Genomic DNA, 12,613 nt, shown 5'->3' with positions numbered 1-12,613 from the left:
TGTCATACAGGTTCCAGTATAGGGCAGTAGGTGACAATTAGGAGTATGGTGTATTTCTGTATTGATGCTCTATCTCATAGTCAATGCTGAGGCCCTAAACTTGCACTTCTCTCCATCAGCTTGCAATATCCAGCCAATTTTGTGAGGCTTCCTCCCCCACGCCTACCAAATTCAGACCTTTTCTAAAAAATAAAAAATGTTTTTGCCGCAGAGTTCCTCATTGGTGCTGAATTGTATGCAGTTTTTTTTAATCTTTTTAGAAAAAAAGTCTTAAATATTTCCTTAAAAAATACCAGTAAAGAAAAATATTAAATAAATGTTTAGTAAATGTTTACATCAATAAAATTGGAATTTCTTTGTGATTAAGTTGAAATGCCTTGGATTCAGAATTTACTAGACACCACTTTAAAAATATGAATTACTAAAAAATACATCCACAAGGCTCACAAATCAAGCATTTCTACATTTTCACACTTCAGATTTTTAGTACTACTCTGTGGGTGGATAGGCAGTTTTCTATATGAAAAAGGAAAAATATTTTCCCATAATTAATCTGGCAACCTTAATTTGTTACAAAACCAAAATCTTTAAATATAGCAGTTCAAAGCAGCTGAACTGGACTGTTTTCTTAAACACCAGAACTCAATCAATTAACCTACACAGCGACAAGGTTACAAAATGACAATTATGTTTTAAGAATCCTAGCATTGTTTTACCTTTACTGAAAGATACAAGAATGCTCTCATGGAGCAATACTTACCAATGCTAGGGAACAAAGCACGTTCTCCCCAGGACCTGCCCACAAGGGATACACTCCAATCTTTTCCATTTCCACTAGTATCTCCAGTGTCCTGACCCCAAGCAGATGTCTCATTCTTCCTCTTCCCCGCAGTAGCTGATGGAGCAGATGTCCATTTCTCCTCACCTGCACTGATTTCTGAGGAGATTTTTACAGACTTATCATTCCAACTTCCTCCATTTACGGTAGGGCTTTCACTCAATCCTGAAGAAACTTAAAAAATAAAAACACATTGTTAAAAAAGTTAAAATATTACTTGAATATAAACAAATCAAGTCCATTGTGGTATTTCAGTAAGTAGCAACTAAATATTAGATACGAGAATCATATGTGGTTGCAAGACAATTTTAACACAAACCATGAATTGTTACATTAAATCTCTTAGCCTCTAAAAGGGTGAACTTGTTAAGGCTGAAATGTCTAAAGTTAGATCTACAGTACCACTCACGTTTCAACTGTTAACACTTCTACATCTTTGTCCCTCACCTCTGCCTGTATGCTCCATTCCTGTGAAGATATTGGAATGTTTTAGCACTCTGCCTTCCACCTGCAATGTTAGAAAACAGGATTCTATTCCCCCCCCCTCTTTCCCTCCCTCTCTTCATGGCTAGAGGGCCTCTATTATCTCTTCTTTTGCTCCACACCCTTCTTTTATGTCACTTTCTTCCTAGTGAGGGTGGCTAAACACTGCTCTCTCCAAAGCCAGCCAATATCATTCTTTCAGTCAATTTTTGGGGGACAAGAGACAGCAATGCATATTGCTCCTTACAGGCTCAAGCGTAGAACTGTGATGCCATATGGTAATGTGCTGTGATATTTATATATTGCCATAAGCAAACATGACACTTTACAATGAAGTGTGCTAAACAAATGAGAATCCTGGGTATTAAGAGCTTAGAATCCAGCAAGGCCAGTTGCAAGTCCATGAACCAGCTTAATTCTTGAGTACTTGAATACTCTTGCATTGGAATAAAAACAGTAAAACAAAATGCTCTAACTTGTATGTACATGACTGAAAAGAAAATATATTCTGGATGAACTGCAGACGGCAGAAAAAGCAACTTTTAAAACAATGCTGCAACACTGTTTGGGATCAAGAGAACACTGAAAAAGGAGTGCCATAGTGAGAGGAGGGAGTACTGATGGCAAGAACCACTGCAGGAGGCACATAATAGAAGAGAGCCAAAATGGGACATGGAGGCAGCTTCTCTACATGGGCATGGAAGAGGGGTGGCTGCTCTGTCTCTGTTGATTCTCTAGTTCGGATGACTAGTGCCCTTTTGCTCGAATACCTGGGAGAAATAGGAAGCAACATCAAAAGGCTGTGCCTCACTTCCTATGCTCTTCTCTCCCTTAAAGGGCTGCTACTTCCTGTTCACTGGTACCTCTTCCTCCTGCATTAAAAAAGGGGGCCACTAGCCCTGTCAAGAGCTCTGTCTCTGACAAAAGATTACATGTAATCTCCCTTGCCCCTTCCACCAGGGAGGTAACAATTGAGAGAGCTGTGAGAATCCCCATCTGGCTGTTCAGAACTAGGATAGGATGGAGGAAGGTCTCCATTCTATTTAGGAAGTCAGCCCCGGAAAAAAAAATGCATAAAAGGTTAAAAAAAACCAACATGAATAACCAGGAGCTTTCCAAAGTGAAAGGGTAATGGACCTAACAAATCTGAAAATGTAGAGACAAATATTCCACGTCCTGCCCCTTAAACTTTGTTTTCTACCTTGTCTAGTACAGCATAAAAATATCAACAGCTTTTTAGGATACCCTAACTGCGAAGATGATCACAGTCACTACTGCAACAGGCTGTACTCCTGGAAAGCTCTGAGGCCAGGAAGGTGGACAGTAATGCATTCTTTGAAGGAGATTCGATACACAGTAGTGCATACAGTACAAGAACCTCAATAAAAGAATCACTTCATCCCACATATATCTTCCTCTCAAGCAGCACTGCACAGCAACAGCAGTTTGCCTGTGAAGCATAGGTCTGAAGGATTGACAGCAACAGAATTGCTTTCTGTTGGGTGTCATTTCTCACAATTCTACCAGCTGCCACTGCTCTCACAACCCCCCTACAATAGTCTTGCAACTCCCTTTTGAATCAGGACCTCCAGTTTGAGATACACTGTGCTACAGACTTCAGAGATCACTTGAATTTTAACAATGCCAGGCTTAATGGTTTCCCAAACGTTCTTGGATCAGCTACTCCTACCAGAAAGACTAACTGTAAGCCTCAACACTCAAAAATAAGTTTTTATAATTTGAGCCCAATTTTCAGACAGTTGGGCTAAAATTATAGTAATTCCATGCACAAACAGGTATTCACATGTGCAAAATCTACATATGCCCACCACTGTGGTATTTAGATGCTAAGTAACCAATTTGTGCCCAAACTACATGTCAGATTTCCTGAGAATTAGGACCTGTGTGTCTGATTAAAAGCACACACCTAGGGGCTTCTCTTATATATTTAGATACTTTATTTTAGGCAACTTGTTAACTCATTACCTTGAGAAAGTGAACACTGAACACTATTAAGGCTAATCTAGACAGTCCCAAATGTTATTCCAAGAGACAAATGTTTGTGGTTTTCTGGGTAGTAATTTTTATACCAGATATAAACAGCATAAATATTCTAGGTACAGTACCAATACAGTACAGCAATATTAGAGTAACTAGGGTAAAGAGTCTGCATACTCAATAAACTGTTATTGAGAAATAACTGTACCGTGATTATGCAAGTCAGACAACCACAACTGAAGAGCAAGCAACTGCATAACTGAGAAAAAAGTTCTTAATCATGAACTGCACAGCATCCTGCACTCTGACCAGGTGAAGCTCCTTTTCTGTATAGGAACTATTACTCAGATTAACAAGTTAGCATGCACGCTAGTCATAAATCATTTTACCTTGCTGAGTTGTTGAATCTCCCTTTGCAGATTTAGAGCTGCTAACTTGAACATTCAGAATTGTATCACCTGATTAAAGAGAAAGCCTTTACAAACCATTGTACATCTCATTACATGCATCTCCAGTCAGAATTCATTGTTAAAGTTCAACTTATACTTTAGAGGATCAGCTTTTTAACAATCATTAACCTGCAAAAATATTTACATCCTATATCTAAGGGGAAATAAAATATACAGCAAATTTTTAGAAGCTATATTAAAACCAAAAAATATGGGCATTTAATCTCAAAGACTACTTTATGTAAAGTTTAGATACCTAAGGATTTAAATCAAGGGGCCTTAGATCAGCTTTTAATTCAGTTTAAAGAGTTAATTTAAAAAAAGCACAGCTATTTTTCCAGGGCTGCTGAGATCCAGGTGGAAGCAGCCATTTCACTGCAAACTCTTCTGCTAGCCTCTTCCAGACATTACTACAAAAGGAAAACTGCTATCTCTACCCTCTTACCAACAAAGGTGGTGCTGCAGATACAGCTGAATGCCTTTCAAATTAACCTGGTGCAACGTGACATCTGAGAACAAGCGGTGACTACACACTGCAATGGTCCCTACTCAGACAGATTACAGTAATCATTAATGTCCATAAAGATCATAATACAGTTAGTCTACACATTTCTTGAAGTTGCTGGGTTGCCTTACTTCCTACATGCCTGCAGCGATAAAGGGAAGACAACTGACATGGTACTCAAGGCCAATGACAGTGCATTCAGTCAGGATGGAAACAAGCTCCCACAAAAGAAGAAACAAGAATCTGAGGCATCAACAATGAAAGGAGTCAAAGTCTGAATGTGAATGTACTGTAGCAAAGCGCCAGACAGGAGCGAGGCTCAAGCTTTCTGCTGCTTTGTCACAACACTTGATGCATTGTTCTTTGTATAATTAGGCACTCAGATGCATCAACAGGTACCAGACTGCCTAAAAGAAATCTGGTGCCTCTGTGTATCTAGGCGTCTACTTAAAGACGAAACTCATTATGTAGTAAACTAACAAAATAGTGTCTTTTCCCTCTTACTGTGGGGCTCTGGAAACTGATGAAGCTGTGGTACATCAGTTGTACAAACAATGCTCAGACTAAGTAGAATTGGTATAGTGATGGAAGGGGGGAGGAGGAGGAGGAGAAGAAGCAGTTTGTGTTTCAGTTTAATAGGAAACAAACTGACCACAAAGGGAAGGGAAGGGTGAGAAGAGACCTGCTATAAAACCATTAGGATCTGCCAAAAAGAAAAAAAAAAAGAAAAAAAAATTAGGGATTATCTGTGAAATAAGGAAATCTTCCCCAACATAGTCAGAAAAGAATATGGATAGTGATGAGAAGGGGCAAGATTAGGTACCTAATTGAGGGATGCTTCTATAGGTTCTGAGAAGAACAAGGCTTTACAGTTCTCATAACTGGGTCCATGCTTTCAGTTGGAGAGCAGGTGAGAATCTTAGTAGAACAGGTATCTTCTGAAAAATGCTGTTTTTAGTTTTCCCCCCATCCTTGATTCCTTAAATCCACCCAAAGTGTTACAACTTCTAGTTGCAATATCCTTTACATGGATTTTTCCCCTCCAATTATATTGCATTGCTAAGTGAACACTGCTTATTTTTTACATGTTTTTTCTCCAGTGTCATACCTTTATTTCTTCTGGGACCAACTGGAAAAGACGATGTAGGTATTAGTTGTTCAGTGCCTACTGTCACTGCATTTTCCATCCCAGGGAGATTTACTTCTATTGGACCAGTGTCAGTCAGTACCTTGTCACGTTTACGCTGCTGCCTTTTCTCACGGTTACTGATTTTAGTTTCCCAAGTGCCTAAAACATCCCCATAAATAAAAATGACATTAAATGAGTAACACAATGGTAAAAAAATAACACAACTGGGAACCAAGATTAATTTGTTTAAGAGTTAGCAATATGATAGATTGAAACCAATAGGTAGACGTGAGAACAAGGGTAAGTGACTGAACTTTACACGTAACAGTTTAAATGGCATGCTTGAAACGTCAGTATATCCTTTTTCTGGCTGAACATAAAATACAGTAGTATTTTGTTTTTACAACCACACAAACCACATGAGCCATGACACTTCAGGCAGAACAAGATATAGGTTGATTGCCTTAGCTGAACAATTTTAGTATTTTTCAACCCTTATAATCCTTAATACTCACAGCTCAAAGTGCCAGCACCATAACTGTGAAGCCACCATCTTAACTTTTCTGTTCCAGAAATCCTGGCTTTTCAAACATTCAGCATGCAATCTGCCTTAATCTAAAAACATTTCACCAGCTAGTAACCACTACATGCCCACATATCAGATTTGAAATTATAACATCAGCTAATTAATTTCTTTATGGTATGTTTAAATAAGTAAATCTCAGATAGCATGTAGGCCAAAATGTCTCAATGCACTGTCTTATCGATGCTGTTCTTAGTACCTTCATCTGCTTCTTTTCCATCTTGACGTGACAGGTCCTGAACTGCTTTAGTATCTCCCTTTGATTTCTTCTTATTCTTCTTTGACTACAATAAAAAAAGCAATAATTCAGTTCTATGTTATTAAAGAGACAATGTTTCTATTATAAGTATTAAGAAAATATTGTTATCAAAAGTGTAAGATTAAAGATATTTACAGATTAAAAATGGAAGACATACTATGCAAGATTAACACATTGGTTAGTGCCAAAGTAGTGACTTTTAGGAAACATTTCTTCAGTATGAAAATTCAGTATGGAGGAAAAAATGTGTTGTTTTGCTCTCTTTTCTATATTTAAATAAATCAAAAACTCCATTGCTGACAAAATCTATGAATGACAAAGACTGGAGGAATGGGAAGTAAGGATAGGCCGATCATACAGAGCAATTTGGATTGCTTGATAGGCTGGACCTAATAAAACAAAATGCATTTTAATAGTCAAATGTAAAGCTTTACATCTATGAACATGGAATGCAGGCCATACCTACAAAATGGGGGACTGTATCCTGGAACACAATGTTTGTGAAAGGGATTTAGGGGGTCACAGTGCACAAGCAATTCAAAATGGGCTCCCAGTGCAATGCTGTGGCCAAAAGATCTAACAGGTTCCTCGTATATATAAACAGGGGAGCAGTAAGTAGAAACAGAAAAGTGATTTTACTTCTGTATATGGCACTAGTAAGAGAGAGACTGGAATACAGCATGCAGGTCTGCTGTCAACATTTTAAAATAGACGTTGAAAAACTGGACGATGCAGAATGAGGCACAAAAATTGATTCAAGGGCTGGAGAAGATGCAGCGAGAAACTTAAAGAGCACAATCTGTTTAGCTTGTCAAAAGAAGACAGAGGTGACTTGACTACGATTTCTAAGTACCATTCTCTGGGAGAAAATGCCAAGTACTAAAGGGCTCTGTAATCACATGAAGAAAGGCATACATGAACTAAATGCTGGAAGCTGAAGCCAGACCAATCCCAATAAAGAAAGTAGGCACAAATTTTTAACACTGAGGTTGATTAACTATTAGTACAAACTACCAAGGCAAACAATATATTCTCCATCTTTTGGAGTCTTCAAATTGAGACTTTCAGGAACATGTGTTAGTTAAATAAATTACTGGACTCAACACAGGTAAACTGGGTGAAATTTTATGGCCTGTGATATACAGAAGTCAGATTACATCATTGAATGGGCCGTTAAACGGTATAAATCTATGTAAAGAAGTACCTTGAATTAACTGACGCATTCCACCAGGGAAGCCTAAACCTCCACTGTTATCAGAGCAAAGGCATCCTGGGTCCAGAAAGAGAATAAGATATAGACTTGGCAGAATTAGATTTTTGTTTGTTTGCAATGTCAATGCAGATTTTTTTTTAAAAGTATGATTTTTAACAATTTTTATTTTTACAGTTGTGGAAAATTAAGGGGGGGGGGTAGGTTTGGGGTTAGAGCAGCATGGACAGTTAGGCTACAGGGGGCTCTCAGCATGGCCGAGAGGCCCAAGACACCTGGGTGCATGGTTCTGCGGAGGCTATGGTCCTGGCCTGGAGAAACAGAGACCCCCAGCCACAGCTGCAAGGAGGAGGATGAGCCCCTGGCCACAGGGGAGACCACTGCACTGCTGAATAGTTTCTGCCTGGGGATGACTCCCTCACTTTTGGCTGAGGAGTGAGAAAGCAGGGACATGACAGCACAGGTCTCCCTGCATGGCCATGGATCTGGTGATACCTGATCCCCGAAGGCACACGGTGCAGGGGAGATTGCTGGTCATGACCAGCCAGACGAGAGACTCCACTGAGGAAGGCTCCTCTTTCTCCTTGCAGTTCTGACTAGAGGTCTTTGCTCTACCCCACCAGGACCACACCTGCCCCCCTACTTTGGGCCTACTGGAATCGGGTGTCACTGGCCCCACGACATGCAGGGAGCCTTTTGCAGCCCTGCCGTCATTGCTGTTCTGTCACTCCCATGACAGCTGTAGACAGCTCTCTCCATGTCACAGGGCCGGACGTAAGGTGTGAGAAAAGCTGCAGTCCTGGTGGGATAGAGACCCACACTCCTAATTAGTGAGAGCAGGAACATGACAGTAGACATGCAGAAGGCTTTCTATGCTGCCTCAGGGCTGAAACATCCAATCCCTGCAGGCACATCGTGTGGGGAAGGCTCTGGTGCTGATGGAGCAGAGCAGAGACTCCTGGGGAGGACTGCAAGGAGGAAGAAGAGGATGAGCCCTCTGGGTCCCTGCTATGGGGAAGGCCACTCTGCTGCTGAATGACTCCATCACTGGGCAGGAGCCATTCAGCAGCAAGGTGGCCTCCCCCACACAGACAGAGGCGCCAAGGGTCTCTGCTCTGCTCCTTCCCCGTCACCTTAGGCCAGCAGCGATCCAGTGTCCCCAGCTGTACAGGGAACCCTTTGTAGCTCCACTGTCATGGCCCTGCTCCCTCACTCTTGGGGCTGCAGAGGGCTTCCTGCATGGCTGGTGACACCTGATCCCTGCAGGTGTTAGGTGTGAGGGTGGGTAGCTGCACTCACACCAACTGTGACTGATGGATTTTTTCCTTCATCCATTTCAGTGTAAGCTGAAATTGACGTTAACCAACAGCTATGGATTTAAATCAAGTCCTGCCAAGCTTAACTATAAGGCAGAAGGAGCATTTGTTCAGAAGGAGCACTTTCACCCAAGCAATGAGTTTTGGAGGACTACTGACTCCTCTCCATAACCCCTACCCCACCAAAAGAACAAGGATAAGTCTCAAACATTTCTTTTTCCTTCATCTGCTATTGTAGTAAACTAAAAATAAACTAAATTAGGTACAGAGAAAAATAATCCAGTTGGATTTGAGAATGGTTCCTATACAAATGTAAGTCTTGTACATACAGTATTCTTTAATTACTATTTAAGTGAAAAACTACTATAAGAAAGCATATAACTAAGGATAAAAGAGGAGTTAATGTTAAAAAAAAGTTACAATATTTTACTCACATCTGGCAGAAGGGGTAGATATTGCTGAATCCTTAACTAAATCATCTTTTCTCCATACAAATAGTAATTGAAGTTTATAGATTCTGTAGCTTCTAAGATCTATAGATTCTAAGGTCATCATCTAGTCTATCCTCCTGTATAACACATGCCATAGAACTTCCCCAAAATAATTCCTAGAGCATATCTTTCAGAAAAACGTCCAATCTTGATTTAAAAATGGCCAGTGATGGGGAATCAAATTCCACCACGATGCTTGGTAAAACTGTTCTAATGGTTTATTGTTCTATTAAAAAATGTGCGCCTTATTTTCGGTCTGAATTTGTCTATCTTCAACCTCCAGCCATTAGATATTGTTAATATCTTTCTCCACTTGACTAAAGAGCCCATTATTAAATATTTGTTCCTCATGTAGGTAAACTGTAAGTCATCCCTTAACCTTCTCTTTGTTAAGCTAAGTAGATGGAACTCCTTTAGTCTATCAATAAAATACATGTTTTCTAATACTTTAATGATTCTCATAGCTCTTCTCTGAACCCTCTTCTATTTATCAGCATCCTTCTGCCTCTCTTTTCTCCTTCACTTCTACCCGTATTTCTTTTTTCTTTTTCATTTTATGGGGAGGGGAGAAGGCACATGCAGAGGAGGAAACCCCCTGAAACTGAAAACCAGAAAACTCTGAAAACAAATCTCTCAAAAATTTCCAGTTTTGAAAAAGGCAATTTTTCTACCAAAAAAATAAAAAACCTCTGAAAAATTTTGACTAAGTAGCTTTAGTGAGCACAAAATAAGTGTTTAAAAAGGGAGTAAACAGACTATAAACGAATTCCTTTTAACTGCTCAACTTTCACTGTTGGCTCTTGTGAGATCATCATTTCACAAGCTCTCCAGACATCAAAATCTTCCAGATAATACAGAACAAACTTTTTTTTTTAAAAAGCCTTTTTTCTACTTTGCTTTGACAGCCCCTCCCCCCTTTAGTCTCTATCAGTTATCACCCCTCCACCCCGAAAGACGGCACAAACCCAGCTGCCCCCTGCTTGACCTGTCACATTCAAAATATAGCATGAAAAGCCAAATGACAAACATAACTAAATAAAAAACAAAATCCTACATAGTCACAAGAATTTGCATATTAATTCTACAATTCAATTTTTAAAAAACTGATTAGAAGTAATAGACATCCAAATTTAACATCCAGCTTTTCTATGAAAAAGTCACATTAAATGTTTTCACAGTCTTACAAATAAAGAATTTTTGTTGCTGTGTACAAGGATTTAATAAGTAAATCAGAACTTCAAGGTTATCACTTTCGCTTTCATAATGCCAATACATATCTACTTTTTCCATCACCTGCCAAACTCAGTCATGGTTTCTAACATCAGTCACCATCTCAAAGATATCACTGACTAAAACAGCCAGGAGGTGCAAGATGGCTGTACAAAATAAGGATTCTAGTTATTCTAAATGATCAGCTTCTGCTGCACAGAAGGCTGCCAAATCTTGACTCTACCATCAGCTGAATGATACATACAAAACTTGGCAGACTGGCAAAAAACTTAAAAATCTAGCAGATGTGTGGGCCTCTGTGCAGAGGAAGATAAAGACAATGTAAAAATAAGTCTTCCTTCCCCATCATATGTACTGATTCAAGACGATGCATGATATTTTTAAGCCTGCAAATAGAACTAGCTATGAAGTTTTAAGGATCTTTCCATTTGTTCTAGTTTGTCCCTTTCTAGTAGGTGACAGACATGTATGGCAAACTAAGTTGAATCACTTATTTTTTGCTCTTGTGTAACTGGACAAGGCAGAGAAGAAGAGTGAACAAGGAAGTGCATGTGTGTTGTCTGCACTTTGGGCATCTTCTGTTTGGTACAAGACCATACTGGAGAGACTAGCGACGATGACCAGTAGAAAGCTGTGACTATCTTCAAGGAATAAGTGAGATTCATGGCTTGGCCCTGAAGAGAAAGACAACAAGAATCGCAGAAACACAAGAGGAGCACAATTTTCATTATACGCACATTTTTAGAATGCAAAAAAACTCAATGAATACATGTAATTTTTAGATATTGAATAACCATTTAATTGTAGTCATCAGTTTACTCCTCTAAGCCGTACAAATAAAGATTACTCTCACAGGACCTTGGGAGATTCTACTCAGTGCATTCAAGCTCTTAATACAATGCATGTATGGAAAGAGGATGATTTCCCAGAGTGGCTAACATAGCTGTCTGCCTAACCATCTCACAAAGTTTTAAGAGTCTTGGGGATGTTTTAGTTGACAATGAAGGGCATCAGTCCACACCTGGACTTTAGATTTCAGAATGGATAAAAATCTTTTTTTTTAGTTTAAATCAGATGTTTCAGATTTTGTTATTTAAATCAGTGGTTCCCAATCTGGGGGGTGGGGCCCCCTTGGGGGGAGGACGCCAAAGATTCCAGGGGGTCCATGAGGCTTCGGTAATACTGAGGTCATTTAGCCCTCCGAGCTGGGTGCAGCAGTCTTATACTCTGCACTGGCTGGAGCAGAGGAGCAGCCTCCCAGCCCCATTCTGGCCAGGTGCCTGGTTGGAGAAGAGCAGCTCCGCACCACTGGAGGCCTGCAGCAGTGCTGGCCAACCCACCAGAGCCTGCTTCCATTACTCTCGGTCCATGAGGGATGGGAAGAGTTGGGGCCACATGGGGCATATGGTAGTGGCTGAGCCAGGAAAGGCTTAGCTTTTTACTCAGGTAAGAGTAATTTATTAATTATTATTAAATAATGTAGTGTTATTATGTGTGTTTATAGGAGTTATATGTATTTATGGCTGGTGACGGGGTGGATTGGGGAGGGGCACATTTTACCTAGTGTTAACTAGTGAGGCTTTAACTCAAAAAGGTTGGGAACCACTGACTTAAATTATAAGTATTTCTTTTTAAAAATAAACCTGTTTAAAGTGAAATATGAATTTAATATATTAAAACATTTAAATAATAAATATGCTGAATCCATGAGCCTCTATCACAAACTGAGTTAAAGGCTGATTTTCTATATAAAGAATCAGGGGAAAAACATTAAGTTTTGAGGTCAAGCTTTATAAATATGGCATAATGGTTCATGGACTGTATTAAGAGATTGGTCCTGTGGGGCATCCAGGGATTGTGGTACTGGATGCAAGAGACTGGCAAAGTCATCACAGGTGATGGGCTCTAGCCTCTGACTCCAAGAGATACCATCACTTATCTCATCATGATCATCCACTGAGCCCATCTGTGTGGTCTCATATTTGTATTTTATAGCTTCTCCCTACCCGAGTTCTGACTGGCTCTGCTCTCAAATTAAGAATATTTATTACTCCAGCCAGCATGGAAACTTACTCTGCAGCTCATAGAAAAACACTGATGTGCCCAAGTAGCAATCCTTGCT

General features: G+C 39.8%; 1 protein-coding gene across 2 annotated transcripts in view; it reads right to left on the bottom strand.

Moving 5' to 3' along the window:
* The window catches only part of MTDH (metadherin), a 53,950-nt gene that overhangs the window by 25,756 nt on the left and 15,581 nt on the right, over positions 1-12,613 (bottom strand). For both annotated transcript variants that reach the window (XM_067536941.1, XM_067536951.1), the window contains exons 3-6: positions 6,185-6,269; positions 5,382-5,561; positions 3,709-3,777; positions 761-1,012 (exon numbers count right to left, since the gene is read on the bottom strand). In XM_067536941.1, the coding sequence (XP_067393042.1) occupies positions 761-1,012; positions 3,709-3,777; positions 5,382-5,561; positions 6,185-6,269 (586 nt within the window). The remainder of the gene's footprint in view (positions 1-760; positions 1,013-3,708; positions 3,778-5,381; positions 5,562-6,184; positions 6,270-12,613) is intronic.

The sequence above is a fragment of the Emydura macquarii genome, unplaced genomic scaffold (assembly GCF_026122565.2).
Source record: "Emydura macquarii macquarii isolate MOO-44397 ecotype Brisbane River unplaced genomic scaffold, CSIRO-AGI_Emac_v2 contig_383, whole genome shotgun sequence".
NCBI classification, from domain to species: Eukaryota; Metazoa; Chordata; order Testudines; family Chelidae; genus Emydura; species Emydura macquarii.
The sequence above is the reverse complement of the archived record's forward strand: the minus strand, read 5'-3'. Positions and strand labels throughout refer to the sequence as shown.